The 25,907-nt window shown below is 41.9% G+C and overlaps 1 protein-coding gene across 1 annotated transcript; it reads left to right on the plus strand.

The window, feature by feature from the left end:
• The first annotated feature begins 4,938 nt into the window (after positions 1-4,938).
• On the plus strand, positions 4,939-24,624 carry LOC120518664. Its single transcript, XM_039741571.1, has 4 exons — positions 4,939-5,463; positions 5,854-6,113; positions 8,229-8,344; positions 22,463-24,624. Exons 2-4 carry the CDS (start codon positions 5,893-5,895, stop codon positions 24,130-24,132), a joined length of 2,007 nt encoding a protein of 668 aa, XP_039597505.1. The 5' UTR covers positions 4,939-5,463; positions 5,854-5,892; the 3' UTR covers positions 24,133-24,624.
• Positions 24,625-25,907: the final 1,283 nt, after the last annotated feature.

Consider the following 25,907-nt stretch of genomic DNA (forward strand, 5'->3'; position numbering starts at 1 on the left):
ATTATATCAGATAATTTTAAAGGAAAATGTCAGGACATCTGTCCATGAACTGAATCTCAAGAGAAGGTGGGTCATGCAGCAAGACAACGAACCTAAGCACACAAGTCGTTAACAGGAATGGTGGAGGCCAAGTTGAGGTCTGGAAGACTATAAAAGATTATAATATGTAAGCATTCGAGGCAACTCGCCTGAAGAAGGGGCCTGAGTTGCCTCGAAAGCTTGCATATTGTAATTGTTTTTAGTTAGCCAATAAAAGGTGTCATTTTTCTTGACTTCTCACTACATTCATAATGGTTAACACGGTACAGCACCCTAGTATTTAAGGAATTCAAAAAGACTTAACAAAAGAAAGACGAGACAAAAAGGAGCAAAAATAGGTTTTGCCTAAAACTAAAAGTAAGCAAATCCAATAAGCATTATTAAAGAGCAGCTCTATAAGACGAGAGCAGGGGGCAAAATCCAGGAAATCCAAATCTCACAAAGAATCAACAAAATGGAGGAATCAAAAATGGCAATGCAGGGCCCACTGCTGCTTCCCCTTTAATAGAGTGGGGGGAATCGACCAGTCGCATCATCATGTGGCCGTGCCCCCTTAGGCTTTCTGTATAAGGGACACAAAATACAATTACCCAATAAAATACACAATTTAAAAATAATTAACAAACAATACCATAATAATAACAATCATAATAACCAAAAACAGAACTTATAACATATTTTGAAAAAATATATTTTAAACTATAACAAAAACATTAAATAAATCTATACTAATAAAAGGCAAACCCTCACTGACTGACTGACTGACTCACTCACTGACTCACTCACTCACTCATCACTAATTCTCCAACTTCCTGGGTCATTCCTTACAGCTTATTTACAAAAGGTAAGCAGGTTTCATTTCAAAATTTTACACGTAACGGTCATAACGGTCGACAATGTCCACTATGTTGAACTTTCTTATTTATGGCCCCATCTTCACGAAATTTGGTAGGCGGCTTCCCTGTGCTAACCAAAACCGATGTACGTACTTATTTTGGTGGTATGATGCCACTGTCGGCCGCCATATTGATTTTCCAAACATCACTAATTCTCCAACTTCCCGTGTAGGTAGAAGGCTGAAATTACACAGGCTCATTCCTTACAGCTTACTTACAAAAGTTAAGCAGGTTTCATTTCGAAATTCTACGTGTAACGGTCATAACGGTCAACAACGTCCGCCATGTTGAACTTTCTTATTCATGGCTCCATCTTCACGAAATTTGGTAGGCGGCTTCCCTGCGTTAACCGAAACCAATGTACATACTTATGTCGGTGGTATGACGCCACTGTCAGCCACCATATTGAACTTTCCAATGTCACTAACTCTCCAGCTTCCCGTGTAGGTAGAAGGCTGAAATTTGGTACTTATTTCGGTGGTATGATGCCACTGTTGGCCGCCATATTGAACTTTTCAACGGTGTTTGTTACTTATGGGCCCATCTTTAAGAAATTTGGTACGCGGGTTCCCAACGCTAACTGAATTGTACTTACGTACATATATACGTCCATAGCCTGCAGCTCGGTCACCGTGTGAAGCGGCATTGGGTCCTCCATCCCAACGCCTCCCACGTTGTTGGCTGCCTTCCTATATAAGGCCGTCTGTCTCTCCAGTATCTACATTCCCTTCCTTGCTTCGCCACGGGATTCACGTCTCCCTGCTGATAACTACAGCCTTCTTATTTAATCCACGGCTTCTCCGCTGTTTTATTGTTCATTTATTACAATTATAGTTATTGTGTAGGTATTTTAGACTTACTTTACATTGTTCAGGTACCCATTTCCTTTATCATTCCAACCGTACCCGCATTAACATGTCTATCGAGGTGATCTACCATCGACCATCTACCATCGATCAAAGAACTGTCACTTACCGAGTGGTTTCCATGCCCGGAGATGGCACCTACCTTTTCCATTCTCTGTGTTACATATTGCACGGCCATATCAGGCTCACTCTTGATATCCGGAGGAACATTGTGTCTTATGTATTGAATGACTGGGACAGGTTCAAGGTGTGGACTGATGACGGTATAGGAGATAATTATACTACACAGGAGCACTAGAAGAGTGAAATGCTTAAGCCCTTCACCTATGCATCTGCACGTGAGTTGATGGCTGCCGCTGAATTGTTCGGTTGTCGCTTTCAAGTGTACCGAAATGGCCAAATATTTTACACCTTTGGACAACCGCCAATGCCTCTTAAACATCTTAGATTCACAGGTGACGATTTCAGTAGTGGACACTTGTATGTTTATGAATGTTTAAACTCTCAAAAGCTGGATGTGATTTTATCGATGAAACTGGTTGTGTACTTACAACGCTTGACAGATGCCGAATGTCACTTCAACACAAGCCCTGCAAATACTGTCGTAATTGAAACAAACCATGAAACTCAAACTGATTATGACAGCAACAATCCAAGCTGTGAGATTTGAAACAAGATTACTGTTCACATAGCCAACTATACGTTACATGATCAAGAGTAAGCTCAGTGCACAGCTTGGTCATATTACAACCGGAGGGCCGAACTCACAATGTGGTACACAAAGAGATCCTTAACAAATAATTATTGGTATATTTTCCCTCAGTTTAAAAGGTTTAATTTTCTTCTTAATAAAACTTTTAAGGTAGTACTTAGCATGGCTTGGTATTTTGCTATATATATATATATATATATATATATATATATATATATATATATATATATATATATATATATATATATATATAGATATAATGTGTGTGTAGATATAGATAGATAGATATATAATATGTGTGTGTGTGTGTATGTATGTACAGTATGTATGTGTATATATATATATAGAGAGAGAGAGATATAGATATATAGATATATATATATAGATATTAGATATATATTAATATAGATATAGATATATATACTGTATATATAATGTGTGTGTATGTATGTGTGTATATATATATATATGACAGCAACACTCATAACAATGACAAAACAATTACATTGACAATCAAGTTACGTTATTTTCAAAATGTTTCCTTTAATTTTTCATTACTTCTTTAACACACTACTTCTCCGCTGCGAAGCACAGGTATTTTGCTAGTATAACATAAACGTGAGCATGGGCAACAACTCTAGCCATACCACAGCAGTGTCGGAGATGGATGCAGTGGCACAGATCGCTGGCATGAACACTCTTCAGTTCGTTCTCAGAATCTGCTTTTTCTAACATAAGGTCCCAGTGGAGTTGGCACCTTGACCAGGATTTCATGGTGGCATCAGTCCTTGAAGCAGTTCCAGCCCATGTTGGGACCTACTTGTGTACATCACATTCTCACAAAGAGGGTAGCTGAGGTCCCCGTTTATATGTGTATCCCATATTTGGATTGTATGGGAGACATCTTGCAGGCTTGAATAAATGTAAATAACCCTCCGGGCCAGAGGTTGGCGCTGTGCTCTAATCCTTTTTCTGTTTCTCCCCTCTGCACACCAGCTGAGCGACGACTCCTCCACTGCTTCCACTAACTTCATGTCCAAGTTCTGCTCTCCTGAAGCTGCCCCTTCTGGTCTACCCACCATATAAACTCATTCCATCCTCAGTTTTATTGTATTGTGAACTCGTGTCTGCAAAGACTGTTTGGTTTCCTTTTGCCAAACCTCAAGTATACGGGCTTACCAAGCACAGGGCAATCTTACCAGGATCACAGGCCACCAGTCAAAGTAGAGCGCTGGGGTCCTTGTTTTGATAGCAATACAGAAACATACACAGGCGTCAGAAACATCATGCTCCTTGGAGACCCCAGCCAGTGCCCATTGTGCCCATATGTTTAGATGGCCCTGGGTATCCCCAGCTCTCTTTTTGGTGTTTTGTCTCCCTTTTTCACACCATGTATATCTCAGCTGGATTACATTTACCTCCTGGAATTAAAATGCATCTCCAGTGCCCACACTGTGTCCAGACAAACAATATCACCTTCCAGGTACAAAATTCAAATCGGCCTCCTCTAATGTGGTTGTTGAAAGCGGACAGGTCACACGTGTGTATTTACACCTCTGCTAGATGTTGTGGCTCTCCAAATGTGGATACAATCTGGTAACAAAGGGCATTTTCACTGGTTTTAAATGGTGCCCTCTGATTATAAGTAGATTACTAAAACACATGTTAATGCCAGGTAGGGCCTAACTTAACATACAGTTATTTGGGATATGAGAGAATATGGCAATAGCTGAAGAATGCCAACAGACCCCGGGCAGGTCATGCAAACCACACAGGTATTTGAGGCCACATCTGCTAAACTGAGTCTTCCGACAAAGGCAGTTAGTCATTTTCTAACCCGCTTAGTACTTAACAGGGTCGTGGAGGTCTGCTGGAGCCTATCCCAGCTAGCATAGGGCGCATGGCAGGAATATTCCCTAGAGAGGGTGAACACACACATCCACACACATACTGTACATCCACACACACACAATTTAGGATCACCAATTCACCTAACCTGCATTTCTTTGGACTGTTTTGGGGGGGACGGGGACCCATCCAGGCATAGGGAGAACATCCAAGCTCCACACAGAAAGGACCTGAATGCTACCACTGTGCCACCGTGCCACCCCAGCCCACAAAACGAACTGCCTAAACAGCCAAGACAAGCCCAACATGCCCTCCAAACACCTTGATTGAGGTCACATAGACAGTCCCACCACCAAAATAATGTGCTTGCAGTCATTAAACAGGCTGAAGAGAGGCCAGAGATGGTTAATGGTAGAAAGCGCCCATTCAGCCCTAAGTGAAGAATTGAAGGTGCGAATGAAACAAGAAATAAAGGCTAAGTGGCAATTAAGAGGTGATTAGTTTAACAAGCGGCAAGTGCTCTGCCAGCACTCAAATGCGTGGCAGCCGCCAATTAAAGCATTCCTGGGCACTGGATCACACTTGTTGCTGTGCGGCCAAAAGCTGGAGCGTGGCTCGCTGAGTGGGGCCATGCGTCGTGCAGCCTCTGCCTGTTTCTCTTCAACAATCCTGTGGTCTCATCCGCTCGGGGACAAGATAAAGGACGCCTCAAACAAATAACCAACATGCTATCAATTGAACCGAGGTAAAGGGTGATTCCAAAGCCAGCAGCTCACAATAGACGACGAGCAGTAAATGAGGTTAAAAAAGCTGCTGAAAATAGAAAATGAACAAAGCGCCCGTCCTGCAAATCAAGGGCTGCAGAAAGAGTGACGAGCTGAAGCCAAGACTCGCCAATTAAGAACAATTGCCTTAATGAGCCTCAATTGGTTGAACACGCCGGGGGGGGGCACCAATTTTAACGCAGATTGGATCCCCCCCACCCCACCCCCTTCTCCTTCAGTCTTAACCTCCTGCGTTCTTCATTGCTACTTCACAGAGCAAAAGTCTCCAGCTTCAACAGCAGCTTGGTGGCCCCGAGTGAAGCCGCTGCTTATCGCAGGTCAGTCTGCTTTGTTGTCACTTTGTCTTGTGTTACTTGTGGTGAAACTTTTTGTCAAGTGGGTTGTATAAAGTATTAGATGTGGGGCTGAAGCCCCGACAGCCGAGAGGCTTGGATTTGATTTCCAGGCCAATCCGTACCTGTGTGCATTTTGAATGTTCTTCCTGTGTCTTGGTGGATCTCCTTGTACTTCCCAAAGGTGTGCAGGATGAACTGCTTGTGTGTGTGTGTGTGTGAGAGCAGTCCTGTTTCTTCCTTTTCATTTAGCCAACAATGGCTCCTAATGATAAATGGCCAATAAATGATGAGTAAGGAGGTTGTGGGTGTAATGTTTGGTTATCAAGGGATAACTGGGATGAGGTTCACCCGCTGGCGCTCCTCTTTTGTTAGGTGTCAACTGGAAGACTCACGAATGGGGCTGTTCTAAGGATGAGGCATTGTGGCCACTCTGCTGCTTACTCCTTCCCGGTGAACGTTTCTTCTGCTGCCTCAGTGCACATGTCGGATCAAGGAGGCCATGGCCGGGACCTGTTTACATTTGTTACCGCAGCCTCGTCCCACATCATGAGGACCCTGCAGCGCCCCAAGAAAACAAGACCTTCAAAGAGACGCATTAATCACCGGAGGTTTCTGCACAACCAGATCTGCAGGTGCTCAGATTTCATGATTTTGTTTTTTTACTGTGGTGACAAGTTAAGCAAAATGACCCTTTTTATTGGCTAACTAGAAAGATTACAATATGCAAGCTGTCGAGGCAACTCGGGGCCCCATCCTCAAGCAAGATGTAATTTTTACTGTAATGTTAAATTATGCATCACGGTTTGAATCCTATCGATCTGAGATTTGGCACAATGTGATTAAGAATGAACTGATTGGTGCCATGCATAAAGCATTAGCTTGGCACAGCGGGGGGCTGTATGGAGGTGCCTAGTGTTGCTAGTTCACAGTTGGAACCTCAAGTGCATTTATCCATGTGGAGTTTGCACCTTCTCTCCGGGTCTATGCAGGTTTCTCTTCCTCTTGTAACCTAACGATAAGCATTTTAGTTTAACTGGCAAGTCTAATATGACCCAGTGTATGTGTGGGTATGTTTGCCCTGTTGTGTCTCCCTCTCAGAGCAGCTATCCACCCTGAGTTGGCAGTCACGAGATGCAAACTCGCAATGCTGGATTTAATAGCTACCGTCTTTACCTCTGCATTCAATGTAGCCCACCTTTAGAATAACTGAGCAAACAGCCACTTATGGACTCTGTGGCCCTGGGTTCACAGCCAGCTCATCCGAAATTCACAGGCTCATCTGGGAGTGCTCCGCGAGACTGAGAGAGAGGGGCCTGCTGCCTTGCAGTGTGATACCCTCCAAGATCCAGTTAGAAGGTCAGAGGCACACCTTGCTCATGGTTTTAGCTTGCTAAGCATTCTTTCATATTCGTTGCAGGCAGAATAGGGAGGTTTCTGGAAATTTCAAAGATTAATTTCAAATATCCGTTCATGGGGCAGTGTTCCTGTAGTGTCTCTTGGACTTAACATCCTTGTGTTTAAATCCCATGCCTGCTTGGTGTATACCATGAATGCCTTTTACTTGTCTTCCCTCTGAAGGACTTCTGCCCATTTTTGCCAGGATAGGCGCCTGCCCCTTGAGATCCAGTACTGGATCAGAAGTATTTGAGGATGCTATCTATCACCCATCTATTTTTATGGCATCTTAGTGTGTGCTGTAAAATATCAAAATATCAGCACCTTTGCACTATAGGACACAAGTCGACATCTAACCACCATGTGCACACATCAACATCAACCTACAAATGAAAATTATTAGCTTATCTTGTGTATTCATGTCGCCTTGAGGATCGACAGTATACTATGGTTTGCTTTAATGTAGTAAAGCTTCCAAAAATGTTTCAAAAGTTAAAGACCAGACTGTAAAAAAAGAGAATTAAAAAAAAACTCAGCCTGGACACAAACAGATCACGAGATAAACCTCCCAAAATGCAGACATTTGTTGCGGTCTCCTGCACACAGCACCGCACAATGTATCAACCTTTCTTTCTTCTCTCCTTCAGTCGCCTTCACTCCTTTCCCACAAGCTCTGTCTTCTACCTCCCAACTCCAGCTCCCCAAATATTTTATAATGCACCCTGATATGCTCCAGGTGCTCCCTGACGATGTTCCTGAAGTACTTCCTGGTGTGGTGGAAGTGTTGCAGTCCAAGGCTCTGGGATTGTCTAAGCATTCCCGGGCAGTGGCCATGGTCCCCATCAGGATTGAGCTTCCAAGCTCCAGTCCTGTTGCCCCCAATGTAAACCAGGGGGCCTGCACTGTCATGTCCCAGGGAAGGTATTGCCTCTCTCCCGGTCCTTCCACTCTCCAGAGGTCCCGGTGGAGCAAGGTCTCTGGTTGTCTGCCACAAGGCCTTCACGCAAGAAATGAGCCAACCATAAATGAGGACGAGGCTTTTCCTTCTACATGTCTGAACCACAAGGAAATGTAAAATAACATTCAATTAGTAAAACTTATGACAGAATATCTCTGGTGTGTCACCGATCTTACTGTTAAAGCATTCAGCAGGCCATTTTCTGCCTACCTAGAGCCAAGAATGGACCATTTGCAAGTAAAAGGTGGTACTGATTTGGACAATGGCCTTGGCTGCAACTGTAGACATGTCAGCACCTGGGTGATTATTGCTAGAGAGAATCGTTCACATACCATCCATGGATGTTATTGGGGAAACTAATTTTTATGATGATCATTTCTTTTTCCCTTTATAGGAAGTACGCCGAAATAGAAGCAGCCAATCAGCAGCTGGCCTCTTCGATTTTGTCTCAAGTTGGGTCTGAGCCTCATTCTAGAACTCTTTCTGAAGAGGAGAGCTCACAACAGTATGGTACACCAACCTTTCTTTGTTACAGTTTTACTTCAGAATGTATTCAGACTGACTGAAGGGGAATAATCGTCTAAAAGCATGTAGACCATTGGCTCCCCTTTGCATATTACTGTATTTAATCAATTATTATATGCTATTTAAAATTTTGATAATTAAGGTGCTTTTAAAACTGATAACATGACTGCACTCCTTTTACATCTAAACATTTATCATGATGACTTACATACTGTAACCTGTGGCCCATTCTTCATATGCCATGGTGAACAATCAGGTCAGATCAGGTTGGGGAGCATGCTCTGGTACAGTGCATTGCCGTACCTACCACCTGACAAAATGCCTTTGGATCCCGGTTGGTAAACTCCGAGGTAGATCGTCTCACCTTCTGGAAATGACCATCTACCTGCCTCAGCCGTGTGCATGGCCGTCCCATGGCTTGGTCCAGCCACTCAGGTCCTCAACAATGAGAATCCTGCAAGCCATCGGGGAATCGAGCCACATGGCCATAGTGCCGTAAGTGACGCTCCCTCACAATGCATGTGATGTGCCTCATTTGGGGCACCATGAGCAACCACTCATTTGACACAAAGTCAAACTAGCAGTACCCAAGGATTCTCTGAGGAGACACAGTACCGAAGGAGTCCTGTCTTCATCTCAGGTCACTGGATAGTGTCCATGTCTCGCAACCATATGGCAAAACAGGAAGCACCAGGACTCTAAAGACTTGGACCTTTGGCATTTTTCAGAGATATCAGGAGTGCCACACACCCCGTTTCCAGTGACCTCATGACCCCCCATGCACTCCCAATCTGTCTATTGACTTCATAGGAAGAGTCATCAGAGAAGTGAATGTCTTTGCTGAGATAGGTAAACCTCTCGATGCGGTTGACACTCTCTCTGCAAACAGACACACTGCTGAACAATAATAGATCATTTACCTTCTAAGAGACAAAATAAAAATGGATTCCAAAAAAGGTAAAAGGGTGTAAGAAGAACAGAAAATATGGTGATAAAAACCACCATAATTTACTAATTGTACATACTGTACGTAAAAATACAAATGGATAAACCAGTAGATAATAAGAAGCACAGTATCTCTGTTGAAAGCCGAGTCCTAATCATTGTGGTTTGATCACAAATGTAAATAATAATAACACATTTTATTTATACAAGGCGCCTTTTCTAAAAACTCAAGGACACCGAACAAACAATAAATAAATAAAAGACACAATTATAAACAACTAAAAACATCAGAAAATATAAAAATTAAAACCAAACATAACCACTGTAATCATAAAACGCATCTGTTTAAAATGGCTTTTTCTTTAAGTTTACATTTGAAGGATGAATATGATTTGAGATTTCTAAGTTCGGCAGGTAATGGATTCCAGAGCTTGGGAGCAGAACAGCTGAATGCTCCGCTCCCCATGGTGGTTAGGTGGGCGAGAGGGACGGTCAGATGGATTGAGGAAGAGGATCTAAGGTTACAGGAGAGAATGGCAACATGAAGGAGGTCAGATAGATCTGGAGGGGAGAGGTTATGAATGGCCTTAAATGTTAATAGCAGAATCTTAAAATCAGTTTGAAACTTAATCGGGAGCCAACAGAGCTGCTGAAAGACCGGAGTAATATGGTGAATAGATGAGATCTGAGTAATGATGCATGCTGCAGAATTCCGGACTAACTGAAGCTTGTGAAGAGATTTATTAGGGAGACCAAAGAGGAGTGAATTGCAGTAGTCCAGCCGAGAAGTAACAAGACTGTGAACAAGAATGGCAGTGGTATGAGGAGTAGGGAAGGGCGAATGTGATTAATATTATGTAGGTGGAAGTAAGCAGACCAGGTGATGTTATTAATGTGAGATTAGAAAGATAGAGTACTGTCGAGGATGACACCTAGACTCCTGACCTGAGGTGATGGGGAAACAACAGAGTTATCAATAATAAGAGAAAGATTATTGGTTTTGGATAATGATGATTTTGAACCAATGAGAAGAACCTCAGTTTCGTCACTGTTTAATTTAAGAGAATTTGAAGAAAACCAGGATTTAATTTCAGCAATGCAGTCAATAAGCGAAGGTGGTGGAAAAGAAGAGGTGGGTTTACTGGCAAAGTAGAGCTGGGTGTCATCAACATAGCAGTGAAAATTAATGTTATATTTACGGAAAATATTGCCATGGGGAAGAAGGTAAATAATAAAAAGAGGACCCAGGACAGAGCCATGGGGCACACCTGAAGTAACAGCGGTGGATTGAGAAGTGAAGGTTTTAAGCTGTATGAACTGAGTGCGGCCTGAGAGGTAGGATCTAAAGCAATCAAGTGGAATATGGGTAATGCCAATCAAAGATAATCTATTAAGGAGAGGGGTATGACAAATAATATCAAAGGCCACACTCGGATCAAGGAGGATGAGAATAGTGATTAGGTCGGAGTCAGCAGCCATAAGAAGGTCAATGGTAATTTTAACAAGTGCCGTTTCCGTACTATGAAGAGGGTGAAAACCAGACTAGAACTTTTAATATTGATTATTATGAGAAGTGGGTGTGAAGTTGGATAGCTACTATTTTTTCAAGAATTTTGGAGATAAAGGGCAAGTTAGAGATAGGGCGAAAATTATTGAAGTTAGTAGGATCAGCACCAGGTTTTTTCAATATTGGGGTTATAGCAGCAGTTTTGAAAAATAAGGGAATAATACCAGTAGTAAGAGAAGAGTGAATGATGGCAGAGATGAGAGGGCCTAAAGAGGGGAGGCAGGTTTTAACCAGAACTGTAGGCAGGGGGTCCAACTGACAAGTGGATAACTTAGATTTGCAGATGAGATCTGAAATTTCAGAGGAAGTGGGAAGCTGGAAAGAAGAAAAAGAGTGAATAGGTGAGTGTAGTTCAGAAAAAATACAGAGAGGATCTGGACTGAGGTGCTGATGTATCCTCTGGATTTTCTCATTAAAAAAGGACATAAGAGAATTGCAGAAAGCAGTTGATTAGAGGTGAGATGGTAAAGAGTCTGGAGGTTCTGTAACATTATTACAGAATTATTACCTGTATTATTGAGTGTAATAGATTTGGTTTGGGCTATACAATCCTTGTAATAGAGTACATGATTTTTGTACATCTCTTTGTGGACAAAGAGTCCAGATTTTGTATATAGCCTTTCAAGTTGCCTGCCCTTAGCTTTCAGAAGCCGAAGTTCAGGCGTAAATCAGGAGGCAGAAAAAGAAAAAGAAACTGATCTGGTTTTTAGCGGAGCAAGAGAATAAAGAATACTATTAAAAGAAGTGTTATAATATGAGACCAGCTCTATGGGAGTGGATAAATGATAAAAGTCCATTTGGGAATCAATTCTAGAAGACAGCAAATTCAAGTTAATATTCTTAATTTTATAGCTCTGAGCTATGCCACACAAGTTTCTATTTGTTTACAGCCTTCTTGGAGTTTCTGAATTTCGTAGAATAAAAAATATATAGTTAACTTTGGTAACTAAGCCTTATTTTGGATATATTGTTGTTTTTACCGTTATTGTTGTTTATTGTATAGATCTGGTCGGCTCTTTTTTTGTTTCCTGGTTGTTGAGGCCACCCTTGCATTTTAGGGTCATAAACCTCGTCCAAGTACTCATTGGGTTTAAAAGTTACTTGGGAAAAGTCAATTCCCAGTCCAAGCTGACGGATTCCAAATAAAATCTTTGTCTTGAGCTTTTCTCAAGCACTTTTGATCCTTGTCTGTCTTTTTAACGTGAGATTCTTGACTTTCTGTTTTGGCTTTGGTAGCAGTGTACTTCATTTTTATTTTTTGTTCATGATCCTTTTTGCTAGTTTTGACTTTTCTCCTGGTTGTTATTTCAAACCTTTTTGGTAATTTTGCTAGCATAACAACACTCATTTTAATTGGGAAATCTGCCGGGAGATCACAGCCAAATATTAAAGATCTGAGGAGCTACGACTCTACCAGTGTGGAATAAGTTTCCATTACATTCTACTTTCCTACTTAACCCCACCAACATCTTTGTTACTGGATAAATGTAATAAGACAGAAAACATTTCCTACCTAGCAAAATGCACACACAGATAGAAATTTCTTATTTTTGAAGAATCTAATTAAGATATTATTTAACAAAGGCAGCAGGACATTTTAATCCACCTGAGTTTGTGCTAACATAGACTAGCTCCTAAGGAGCACAGCAATGCAGCAGTGCAGGAAACACACACAAACAGGGGAGTGCTTAAAGTTCTGAGACCCAATGTGTGAAATAAATTACTGATTTTCTGGAAATTTAGTTAGGGATTTTTAAATTCACTTTGCATAATTTCATTCAAAAAGTTTGTGTTTCAATTTGTTTTGGTGACATCCTCACAATATTGTATACCAGTTTTTTATGAGCGTTTCATGGCATGGGTGCCTCTAAATTTGTGCGTTTATAACGACAACCCCATTGCTAGCCATGTGATTCACAAGCTGTGATGGGATTCCATGTTATAAGAGATTATGAGATGACATGGATGAAATATTTAAAATTATGAAGGGAATTAGTGCCATGGAACGAGACTGTTACTTTAAATGAGTTCACCAAGAACACGGGGATAGAGTTGGGTAAATTTTGCACAAACATTATGAAATTTTTCTTCACACAAAGAACCATAGATGATCCTTATACAAGATGCCAGCGTACCTAATCTAATATATTTATGGGAAAGACTTTGAAGAGTCAAACTGTTAGGATTACTAGGAGTTTTTTTTTTTTTTTGTTTTTGTCTGATTGGTTTTGGTTTGTTGTTCCTCCATGTTCTGTCCCTTGCTCCATCTGACACATATTTTTGGCATCTCCTTTTGATTTGTTTACATCACTACCACTCACAAACTACAGCAAAATTAAGAAGTGAATTAGAATGCTGAAATGGTCTTCAGCATCCCAAATGTCACAAAGTCATATGTAGGACATCCAAAGCCATAGACACCCCGTCCCCTCACAAAGGGATAATGAGAAACCAAAGCAGTGAAAGAGGAACATCACGAATGAGCATACTGGACTTTTAGTTTGAAGATTTGAGTTTAATACACCAGAAAACTATTCAAGTTAATTTGCAAAAATCAATTGAAACTTAATGAGGCTGATGCTAAACGGGCACCTCAGAGTGTTTTTAATTCTGAATACTTTGAACCTTAGCTGTCAATTTGATCAGGCATCTTGACTTCCTTGGCGTCTATTTAATTTATTAATAAATTCTGAGAAAAAACTCACAGGAAAAAAAAACAACTGTAACAAAATATAAAGCCAATGAACCTGATACAACACAAATGACATACAAGCTACGAAGAGGGCTTCATGGAAATAACGCTAATGAACAAATAAACTAAGAAAGCAGAAATAAAAAAAAAAACTTCTATAACACTAAAACTGTGTTAAGTCTCTAAAAAAGGAACTAAAAAAGAATAGAAATTTAAAAAATGAATAATAACAAAACTAAAATAAAAAAACAGAATCAAAGAAAATATAACATCAAATTGGCAAAAAGGAAAACACAGGCTGCAGTACAAGTGGTAGTGAAATGTCTGAGCAACTCCCGTTGTTCCCAATGTTATTATCCAAGCCCCGCCCATCTCCACCTAATTAATGTGTATAACACACCCCTGGAAAGGTAAGGAGGCGGGATCTATTATAAACTGTGAAGATGTGAATTTCACCTTAGAATTAATATTCTATCTATCTATCTATCTATCTATCTATCTATCTATCTATCTATCTATCTATCTATCTATCTATCTATCTATCTATCTATCTATCTATCTATCTATCTATCTATCTATCTATCTAAACTGTAACATAATGGTTGGGGCCAAAACAGGTCTTAATGCACCTTAAAAGAACTAGGAGGGTGAAGCTCAGGACAAACATCATGGCCAGGCCTGCAATGCTCAATCAGAACGTAAGCTGCTGTTGGTGTCCAGAACAGCAGGCGCTCCATTCCCATCCCTAATGCATCTCATCCTTCAGTGGCAGTAACGCCACTTCTAGCTAAAACAAACAGTAAAACAGTAATGAGAAACAGCCTTCCACAAAAGTTCTCTCTCCTAAAATAAACAAGACACTTGCAGTCACTCTAAGTCACTGTTGGTGGGTCTTGCGTATGAAAAAGAAACACAAGTTTTTAAAACATTAAAAACCAAACACGATTGAGGAACAAAACTGAAAGTCTGAGACACAAAGTTGTTTAAGTTTTGTGGTACTAAAAGATGATCTGCGTGTGACTTCAAAACTAAAGAAAGAATGATGGACATTAAAAAAACGGCAAAGCAGCACACACATTATGAGAAGCTGAACACGCCAATCGTAGCACTGAAGTTTGAGTTATTGTAAAAGTAACAACACATTTTATTTATATAGTGTCTTTCCCGTGCTTAAAGTGCTTCACAGATATTTCAAGGAATACAATAAGAGTAAGATGACAAAGATCACATTAATAATGCAGAATACAAACTAATGTAAAATATTAAACGCCAAATGCTAGTGTGCCCACACGGGGCACCAGAGAGCCCCAAACGACAGACACAGTAACTCACCAGACGTTGAATGAATAAAATGAAGGATTTTTATTCCACCAAAGCACGTTCCACAATCGCCTCTCCAGTAATAAGCCATAAAGAAACAGTAAATCAGAATTATTCTTCCTCCTTCCCTCCTTTGCTGAGTGTTGCCCACTGCCTGCTGACTCTGACTTGTCCATGTGTGGCAGGGGGCTTTGTTTTATTCCAGACCATGGGATGCTTCTGGTGCCATTCTGTCTCCTCTAGGAAGCACTTCTGGGCCGCAGACAAAGTAGGGTGGTCTTTACATTCACATACAGCGTGCTGATCTCTGGACTATCGACCTCCATCTTTTTCATTCCATCAGTTGCCGTTTTCATGGACTTCAGCGTGTGTGGTTTTTGTTAGTGGCTTGTTAGTGTTGAATTTGTGTTTATTGCATATTTCCATAAAGGGAACTGGGGTGGGACTGTTGTAGTCATATTTTGTTTATTATTGTTTAGTACAGTCTTCTATTTCTGTTTTATTACTGGCTGCTTGTTTGTCTCTGTGAGGGAGTGTGTGTGAGTCGGGCCAAGGCTAGGTGCATGCCTGGGATCCCCACCATAAAAATAAATAAATCACCGTCATTCTGACGGTGTGAGTCTTAGCTTAGCTTGGGATTTTTAGTCCACTACAATTAAAACACAGTCACAGTTTTGGTACATTGACACTCCTGTGATTATAAACCGTGAACGAGATGGCACACTCCAGAATTATCAGAACTGAGGGGCTGCCAAGCACTGCCTGGTGACATCACAATCTCCTCTGAATGTACATCAAATGCCGCAGCATGCCAACGTTTTTAAAGTTCCAGTCCAACCACTTGCTATCAAAAGGGCATATAATGGAAATTCAATTCATACTAGATGAGAATGATGAGATGAATGTGTGGAGATATGCAGAAGAACAGAATAAGAGGTACAACACAATGGGAGAGATGTCTAAGAAAGTGCAAGAAAGTAGGTTGAAGGGGTATGGACATGTGATGAGGAGAGACAATGAATACGTGAGCAAAAGACTGATGGGAATGGGAGAGCAGGGGAAGAGAAAACAAGGGAGGCCAAAGCTGGTGTAGAAAAGCAAAGTAAAAAAAGATCTGAAAGACAGGGGATGAGGTGCAGTATTGAAAAGTTCGATCAGGCACCTTGACCCCACATAGAAGCTGGAAAGAACAATAATACTTATTTCTGTAGCACATTTTCATGCTAAGAATGTAGCTCACTGTGCTTTACAACAGCAGTCTCTAACCTTTTTTGCACCACAGACCGGTTTCATGTAAGACAATTTTCCACAAACTGGACATCGCAGGCTCATAATAAAGTGCATAATAAATGCAACTCTCTATAACACATAATCAGTGAGAGCTCTGAGCTTTTTCTTCTGCAACAAGACTGTCCCATCTCAGATAATCATGGGAGACAATGACACCCGAAGTGTGTTCCTTATGTCCAGTCTACTCCGTAATTTTATTTTGGTTGCTGTCAATACAAACTCCGCTACACAAAGACATAATGTTGGAAACAGGAGCAGGATTTTCAGTGACTTTGTGGTGATGTCCAGAGTTTATTTTTTACTCATTTTAGGTAGAGTTAGCATGTGGGCTTAATTTATTGGGGATCAAAACTGGGACAGAGACAACTGTGGGTCGAAATAAAACACCCTGCAGACTCTGATAGTCAATAAAATGGAAATAAAATGTTTTGTATTTTTTCTGTGCGGTCCAATACCAAATTATCCATGGCCTGGTAATGGTCTTCGGCCTGGTGGTTGGGGACCACTGCTTTACAAAATGTCAAACCAAAGTTGTCAAAAAAGAAAAACAAACTAGAAACCGATAAGACTAGGAATGAATAAATAACATTAAAAACACAGAATGTGAAGTAAAGAATTCACATTAAAAATCCAGAAAGTGAATTAAACACTGAGAAGTGACTGATCGGGAAGCGAATCCCTAGTGCTCCTGAGTGGCAGGCGGCTACGATTGCTGTGCACTAGGCAACAGCTGTTGGGGATTTTGATGATGGCATAAATTTAAGAATAAAATTTGAATGCGTGAACTAGACATTAGAGCGTACACTTGAAATTGTCCTCTGCAGTATGCAATGGAGATTAAACAAACTCTCAGTATGAAGTGAAGTTTAAAAAATGACAGCTTGAAATCATTCGGCCCTTAAACTGGCTGTTCTTGGTCTAGGTCTGTGTTTTGGGAACATGGCTTATCTCTTTTTGCAGTGTATCCTGTCAATTCTGTTTAAATTACATATTTAAATTGTATATTTCCCTATTATATGTAGCACTAGCAAAATACCCGCGCTTCGCAGTGGAGAAGAAGTGTGTTAAAGAAGTTATGAAAAAGAAAAGGAAACATTTCACAAATAACATAACATTTGCTTTCTATTCGTTTGCATAAGCACAGTCCTTCACCAGCCATTATTTAATGTTAGCTCAGACCCGGCACTTAAAACTTTCTGTCGCACTTTTGCTGAGTTTGTGCCAAACACTATTCTATCCCTGACCATCACATTTTCGTTTGCAGAAGCACAGTCCTTCACCAGCAATTTTAACTTAGTTACAAAGTGATCAAAAGTCTCGTTTATACCCAGCGTCCTCTCATTAAACTTGTATCTCGCGAATATCGAATTTGTCTTAGGCATGACAAACGGCAGTGGCAGCGTGTCTATGAACTTAATTTAAAGTTAAGCTTTACACCTTGATACCCTGATAAGAGCTGTTCGGTCTCTGTACAACCGGTGTCAGAGCCTGGTCCGCATTGCGGCAGTAAGTCGAGCCCGTTTCCAGTGAGAGTTGGACTCCACCAGGGCTGCCCTTTGTCACCGATTCTGTTCATAACTTTTATGGATAGAATTTCTAGGCGCAGCCAGGGTGTTGAAGGGGTCCGGTTTGGTGGACTCAGGATTGGGTCACTGCTTTTTGCAGATGATGTTGTCCTGTTTGCTTCATCAGGCCATGATCTTCAGCTCTCTCTGGAACGGTTCGCAGCTGAGTGTGAAGCGGCTGGGATGAGAATCAGCACCTCCAAATCCGAGAGCATGGTCCTCAGCCGGAAAAGGGTGGAGTGCCCTCTCAGGGTTGGGGGAGAGATCCTGCCCCAAGTGGAGGAGTTCAAGTATCTCGGGTCTTGTTCACGAGTGAGGGAAGAATGGAGCGTGAGATCGACAGGCGGATCGGTGCGGCATCCGCAGTGCTGCGGGCTCTGCATCGGTCTGTCGTGGTGAAAAAGGAGCTGAGCCGTAAGGCAAAACTCTCAATTTACCAGTCGATCTACGTTCCTACTCTCACCTATGGTCATGAGCTATGGGTAGTGACTGAAAGAACGAGATTGCGAATACAAGCGGCTGAAATAAGTTTCCTCCGCAGGGTGTCTGGGCTTTCTCTTAAAGATACGGTGAGAAGCTCAGTCATCCGGGAGGGGCTCAGAGTAGAGCCGCTGCTCCTCCGCATCGAGAGGAGTCAGATGAGGTGGCTCGGGCATCTGATCAGGATGCCTCCTGGACGCCTCCCTGGTGAGATGTTCCGGGCACGTCCAACCGGGAGGAGGCCCCGGGGAAGACCCAGGACACGCTGGAGGGACTATGTCTCCCGGCTGGCCTGGGAATGCCTTGGGATTCTCCCGGAAGAGCTGGAAGAAGTGGCCGGGGAGAGGGAAGTCTGGGCCTCTCTGCTTAAGCTGCTACTCCCGTGACCTGACCACGGATAAGCGGACGAGGATGGATGGATGGATTTACACCTTGCTTTCCTATTTGTTTGCATAAGCACAGTCCTTCACCCGCAAGTTTAACTCTGTTACAGCAGTTTTAACTCCGTTACAAAGTGATCCAAAGTTTGTTTATACCTTGTGTCTTCTCATTAAACTTGTATCTCGCGAATATCGTATTCGTCGTAGGCATGACAAACGCCAGCGGCAGCGTGTCTATAAACTTAATTTAAACTTATGGTTTACACCGTGCTTTGTTTTACGCAGTAGCTGCACTTATGATTATGCTTGTATGTGTCACTTGCTTCATACTCTCTTGCTGCCTTCTCAATTGTGTAATGTGTTTTTTTGTTCAGTGCTCTTTGGCGCTCTTCCTTGTTCTCTACATACTGCATTCACAGGCAGTTCACGTGAGCCGCTCTCTTGTGGGATCTTGCGAAGTCCATGGCTTTATTTAATGTTAGCTAAGACCCAGCACTTAAAAGTTCCTCTCGCACTTTCGCTGAGTTTGTGCCAAACACTAGACCATCTCATCTTCGTTTGCATAAGCACAGTCCTTCACCCGCAAATATTTATCTTATATGGGCAGGCACTCAATTACGTGGGAGGCGTGATGATGCGGGATGCAACTCCGCCTCACACAGTGACCGAGCTGCAGGCTATGGCCGTATATATGGTCGAAAGTAGGTTCCAGTTATGACCGTTACGTGTAGAATTTCAAAATGAAACCTGCTTAACTTTTGTAAGTAAGCTGTAAGGAATGAGCCTGCCAAATTTCAGCCTTCCACCTACACAGGAAGTTGGAGAATTAGTGAGTAAGTGAGTGAGTCAGTGAGTCAATCAGTCAGTCAGTGAGGGCTTTGCCTTTTATTAGTATAGATAAGCTGTGAAAACTTCTGAGTATTCATGACTGACTTTTGATTTTCACAACTTCATGTGTGACAAACCGTCAAGTATGTCCCCTCCCACTTGACATTGCTCCGCCTATTTGACATTCGGCTCCTAGATGCAGAAATACGTAGTTGGGGTTTTCTGGACATTTTGGGGGACTATGGGAAGGTGTGGCATGTAAGGATGAGGTATGAGCACTGGGGAAGAAGGATTCTGTGTAGGGAACCAGAGTGTTCTCTCAGGGCCATAACAACGAGAGGGTTTGTAGATAACTGTAAATAGTTCCAATTCAGTTTTCTTAGTTTTTGTTTTGCCGTGTCTCCCTTCTTGAACCTGTTATGGGGAGGTTGCTATGTTAATTTCAAACTTTTTTTGGGGTCATTGGGGTCATCGGTTGCTCCGGGAGTATGGGGTACTGAACCCCCTGATAAGGGTTGTTCGGTCCCCGTACAACTAGTGTCAGAGCTTGGTCCACTTTGCCGGGAGTAAGTCGAGCCCGTTTCCAGTGAGAGTTGGACTCCTCCAGGGCTGCCCTTTGACACCGATTCTGTTCATAACTTTTATGGACAGAATTTCTAGGAACAGCCAGGGTGTTGAGGGGGTCTGGTTTGGTGGACTCAGGATTTGGTCACTGCTTTTTGCAGATGATGTTGTCCTGTTTGCTTCATCAGGCTGTGATCTTAAGCTCTCTCTGAATCGGTTTGCAGCTGAGTGTGAAGCGGCTGGGATGGGAATCTGCACCTCGAAATCCGAGACCATGGTCCTCAGCTGGAAAAGGGTGGAATACCCTCTCAGGGTTGGGAGGGTCCTGCCCTGCTTTTCTGGTTTATTATATATGTGACTGTGATCTTTCGGATTCATATAGAAATCCAAGAAAACTTCTTTGACTGTGTTTTGCAGATAAATTTCGTGTAAAGTGCAATACTTTTGGACGTATGGATTTGTATTCATTATTGGCTGTAGAATTTCTAATATGTCTGATTGTTTAACTCTTTCAATTCTATGTTGCATCGCTTCTCCGTAATCATAAATATAAACCTAACCGAATTGTGGTTTCTTTAAAATTAAACTTGTAGCTTTAATTGTTGCAGCCCCACAGATTCTCATAGCCTATGGTCCTGAATCATGTACTGTAAATCTACAGTATATTTTGGGCATTGAATGTTGCAAACGGAAAAAGATTATTGTAGATTCAAATATTTTGCCTGTAGTGTTTGTGGATTTCACTTTCACCAAACAACAAATCTTTTAATTCTCGCGGATACGCCTCTTCATTGGGAAGAAACACTATTTTTTTAAGTCTCCGACTTAAACTTTAAAGCCGAACAATATCTACATACTTCTGTCATATCACTTATGTCTATATATTTGATCTCTTTTCATTGTTCCGTTGTTTCACCAAGTAGTCATTTCCATTTGTTAGCACTAATGCAATCTTTACTATCAGTTTTTTGAAACTTTCGAATTTTAGTACTTTCATAATCTCTAACCTGCTCTGCATGTGTATCGCACCAATGTTTTTGAACCTCTTTACGACATTCTACTTTGTCTTCTAATCTTTGTCTTTTATTTCCGTCCTCGTTTGGGCCTGCTAGGTTTTCAATTGCACTTGGTCCGGGCTGATTATTACAAAGTACTTTCCTTATTTTCCAAATTTAGCACTTAGATTATTATTGTTCTTTTTTGAATTCTTTTCTCTCCAACTGTTTTGGGCCACTTTTCGACATGCTGCCCTTTCCTCTTCGTTTAGTTGTTGACGTGTCATCAAGAACTTATATAAAAAAAAAAATATTGTCCAGAAAAGGACTACATTGAAGGAAACAAATAGATTGTATGTCTAAGAATACTGTCCAGAAAAGCTTCTTTAAAGGATAAAACTGAGGACTCTTCCTAAATGACTTTAAATGAGGAAAACGTAAGAATGTGTAAGAGCTGAGAGCGCAGGAACTGTGTCTGACAAAACCATTTACACGAATGAGAGTTGAATGGACCTTGGCATGTTTGAATATGGTTGAGGGGAAGGCATGACTTGAAAAAAATCTCATGGCAAAATTCTCGTCTTGTGGGACTTAAAAAAATCTCTTGAAAAAAGTCCTGTCTCATCACAGGATTTTTTTATGATAGAGAGATTTAAAGACAGCAAGTGAAGGAGCCTGCCTAACGTGTAATGGAAAATCATTCCAGAGTTTTGGAACCACAACTGAAAAAGCCCTATCACCTCTAAGTTTGCATCGTGTCTTAGGAACAAGTAAAAGCATCTTGTCTGCTGACCTGAAAGGGCGAGACAGTATATATGGGTGCAGCAGTTATATATTCCAGTAACGGCGTACTGCACGATAACGTGCAGTGAATCCACTTGACTTGAACATTCCTAGTTTTCATCCTCTTTCTCTGTATGTTTAGCATTCGTTTGCTCAGAGGTTGATGTGCTTGCTGCTTCCTGAGTAGCTCTTCTTTTTTCCACCCTAGCGGCCCGCTGCTTCTTTTCTTTTGTTGGCATCTTTTCGCTTTTAAAACTGATTAAGTTTTTGTGTTGCAATTACTTAGTACGTTTTCTTTAATTTTTCACTTAAGCTGGCTCTTAAGTCTTCAATCTGCCTGAAGAATGATTAGTGAAGATGGTAGGGAGTGAGAACGGCGCCCATACACATGCGCCGCACGGCCGCCCTGCTGTGCGCTGCTGAGAGTTGATTCTACAATAAAATAAAATAAAAATAAAAAGAGTAATAAAAATCATCACCCCGGAAGCGGATAGTAGACGTCACATAGTATATGGGTACGAAATTTCAAGTCAATAGGTGAAACAGTTTGTGAGCTACAGGTGATTTACAATCCTAGACAGACAGACGAACAGCCACGGTAGCCAAGGTTATATATACAGTAGGTATATAATAATATAATATATATTAATATACCTTAATGTATATTCTGACTCACTGTAAATCTCTTTTTCAGAGAAGACGATGTTGCCTGATGTGCCAGCCAGTAGTGTGATCTCAATAGCCCGGGAGGATGTAGAGAGTAATAAAACTCAAACACGCAAGGGAGAGACAGAGGAGAAAGGCCTTCAAATTGACCCCAGGAATTCTGGCAGCCTTAAGAAGTGTGCTGACACAAGCAGGCGCCCTTCACACCTTAGAAATAGCAGTTCCCAGCTTGCTTCCTCTTTGAAACCTAAACTCATCGAAGTGACGGACATTCTGGAAAAGCCTTCTGGTGTCCAGTGTAGAAAAACAATTCCAAAGGTAATGGGCCCTATGCAAGACTATGTTAAAATTTCCAACTGTGTCCCACAGAAGAATGTAAAATTTGCATCTGGTTCTTCAGAATTCTATGGAGTGGAATCCATAAGGGATACGATGTGCAAGTATACGGATCCTGTATGGAGGAGAAGCATTTCCAGAAAGATCTGGGATCAGCCCTGTGCCTCCAAATTTCCTTTTGGAATCCTGGACGGTTTGAACAATAGAACCACAGGGAAATCCAGACTCATGTCTGTAGTTGCTGCAAAGGCTACCATGAGTATGAAAGGCCAAGAAAAAGACACTAACCTAGATGATGAAGAAGAAGATAGTGGACAGGATTCCAATTGTTGCATGCATTCCCCCAGCAACCAGCTGCACAAGGTTAGTCACACGTCTCATGCCATTTTAGAAGAGTACTCTGGCAAAGGGTCCACAGATAGAGTTGCTTCTGCTCTGGTGACCCCTCGGTCCCTTTCAGATGAGAGAAGTGCCTTTCTGTGGGTGACAATGCAAGGACATGACTTGAACGAGGCTGAGTTGGGTGTCTTTGGGCCAACTACCATGAACCAACCGTATAATGTAGATGAGGAGTGCCACGTGGAGGGGCTGAATGCTGACATTGGCTCATATCGACTAGAAGATTGCGAGAAGCAGGCCTCCACTAGCAGCACCGTCTTATGCATCCCAGGCCTTACAGAAGATTGCAGGGTGACGCATGCCCCCTTTCTGGGAGTAGCCGAGGCATTTCCTGCCGAGCCACCTCAGTCTCCTCTTTCACTTAGTCTCATTCCCCCCACAGAGGATGAATGTCTCTTTGATGACATCACCACATCGGCCACCGCCAGCTGGCCTGCAGATATAAATGCACCAGAAAAGAACAGCTGTACCATAACCCAGAGTTCTATTACTCTTCAGTCTCCTATTTGTGTGCAAGATGCCTATGATGACTGGCAGCATGATGAAACATCCACTTTATCCCATGGACCATGGCTTCTAGGGCCGGGTACCACATCGCATTGGTTACCGGATAGGCATAGCGCCAACATGACCTTACCTAAGTCAGTCCTGCTAGTATCCAGGGTTTCAGACAACATACCAAAAAGGAACTCCAAGGAACCGCATAGCCACGGTTTCTCCGCCTCACCCGGGTACTTTGGAAAATCGACCCTCCACCCACCTCCAAAACAACGATTAGGCAATTGGGTGGGGAACGGCAGTGAGCTCCTGGTGCCCTGGGTCGAACTTGTTTCTCATGTATCAAATAGCAGCACTGTGAATATTGAGGACAGCACAAGTAACTTGATTCCAAAAGTTTTAGGCAATGAAGAAGGGCTGTTTGATCTCCATGAACTCTGGGATCTGTCGCCTACTGGCTTGTGAAATTGTAAGATAAACTGGACGTCAGTGATGGAAAGGAATGGTTCAGAAATGAAGATCAACTGAACGGGCGCTACTGAATATGCAGTATGACACCGAAAAGACACACAGCTGTTCCTGGTGGGATTCTGCAGCAGGCAAACACTCGGTGTAAATAAGATTCCCTATGGATACATGCCTATACACATGCCGCTCACTTTTTTTTTTTTGTGGGATTTCCTTCTAATTTAGATGAATGGGAATCATGGATTGACCCTTAAAAAAGAACAGGCCCACGATGTGCAGTACTGCCTGCCAAATGTAAAGTCAAGTGGCCACTGTCTGAGGGCGATCAAGGAGTTAAGGCAGAGTTTATTTTTCATAACAAGCTGACAAATTTTCCAGAACTCTCTCCCAGCTCCGGTGTGTTTATTCAGACCAAAAAATGCATGTCTGTTCCCTGCTCATCTGTAACTCTGTCTCCATTACTGACAGTTTGTGAAGTGAAAAAATAAAAAGGGCAGTTATATATTTTTTTTTTCTGTCTGCTATTGAATGTTTACTTGGATTTATTTTTCAAAAAAAACAAAGCTGGTACCTGACTTTGAACAATTAAGCGATAGACATTTGCAAGCTTCGGTTTAATATCTGTGTGTGCAGTCTGTCGACAGACTGGGCGGATATAAAAAGACTGTTATGGGGTGCAGTAAACGAGGTGTGTCCCACAAGAATTGAGACGGCTACCTCATTTACCTGACTCCAGCACCCGATACATTCAAAGTAGCCATTGCCTCCCCCTTTTGTAGGGCCCTGTGGCACCCCCTATGGTACTTGGTCCTAAAGTCTTGATTGCAGTGCAGAGAGCAGAAAGTCAAAATGTTGGAGTGGACCTCACAAATCCTGCCTCTTTCATGGCTTGTCACTTCACACAGCAGTGTGATCTTTTTTAATATTTAAAGATGGTTAATAGGGGTCCAGCAGAGACCAAGAAGAGAACATAAAGGATAAAATCCTGGTGTGTACAGACGGCGACGAGAGGAAACTTGACAGCCCGGTGTGCGGTGTTAGTTTGTGTAACCTTCAACCTCTCTGGTTTGTAGAGCAGGGAGCTTAACCTGTGTGGAGCGTCTAGCATGCAGGTGTGAGGAACAGGGAAGGGATGAGGGGAGGGGCAGGCTGTGGGCATCGCCACGGCAACACTACTTGCCAACTTAGTCGTTTCCTTTGGAGGGAGCAGCTTCAGCTCAGAGGTTTGTATTGCTGTGTCTGAGTGGCTGGAGTTACTATAAAAGGTGTGTGCTCTGCTTGGACGTGTGAGTACGTGAGGTTACGACAGGGGGGGTTACAATTTATATGGGAGGCAAATACATTCCTGGTGAACTTACTTAGATAGAAAATAACTTTTTAGGTTGTATTTCTTCTACTTTTCCAGCATACTATTGAACAAGTACCTTTCTCCAACATCCTCATAATACCCGAAAAAAAAAAAAAAATCGGTTGGCAAAATGGAAAACCTTATCCTAAAAGACATTATTAAATGATTCAAAATTTACAGCTGTTTAATTCTGTTAAAAAGCCTGCCTTGTAATTGGTTGAAATATCATTTACTTAAAGAATCCATAAAGAAATAAACAATGAAGAGTATGGAGCGGTGAGTGGCCTGATTTCAAGGGCCTGGAAAATACTGAAATAAGGACACAGCCTCATAAAGAAGACAACTGACAAGACGCAGAACAAATTATGGAAGTCTGCAAAAGGTAGGAGAGAGCACAACAATTCAACCCTAATCCAAACCCTCC

This window comes from Polypterus senegalus, chromosome 18 (genome assembly GCF_016835505.1).
Source record: "Polypterus senegalus isolate Bchr_013 chromosome 18, ASM1683550v1, whole genome shotgun sequence".
Taxonomy (NCBI): Eukaryota; Metazoa; Chordata; class Cladistia; order Polypteriformes; family Polypteridae; genus Polypterus; species Polypterus senegalus.

Excerpts from the sequence above, each read along its gene's own strand:
- LOC120518664 (XM_039741571.1), top strand. The coding sequence starts at position 5,893 with ATGAGGCATTGTGGCCACTCTGCTGCTTACTCCTTCCCGGTGAACGTT. Across the intron at positions 6,114-8,228 it reads CTGCACAACCAGATCTGCAG|GAAGTACGCCGAAATAGAAG; the intron begins GTGCTCAGATTT and ends TTCCCTTTATAG. Across the intron at positions 8,345-22,462 it reads GGAGAGCTCACAACAGTATG|AGAAGACGATGTTGCCTGAT; the intron begins GTACACCAACCT and ends TCTCTTTTTCAG.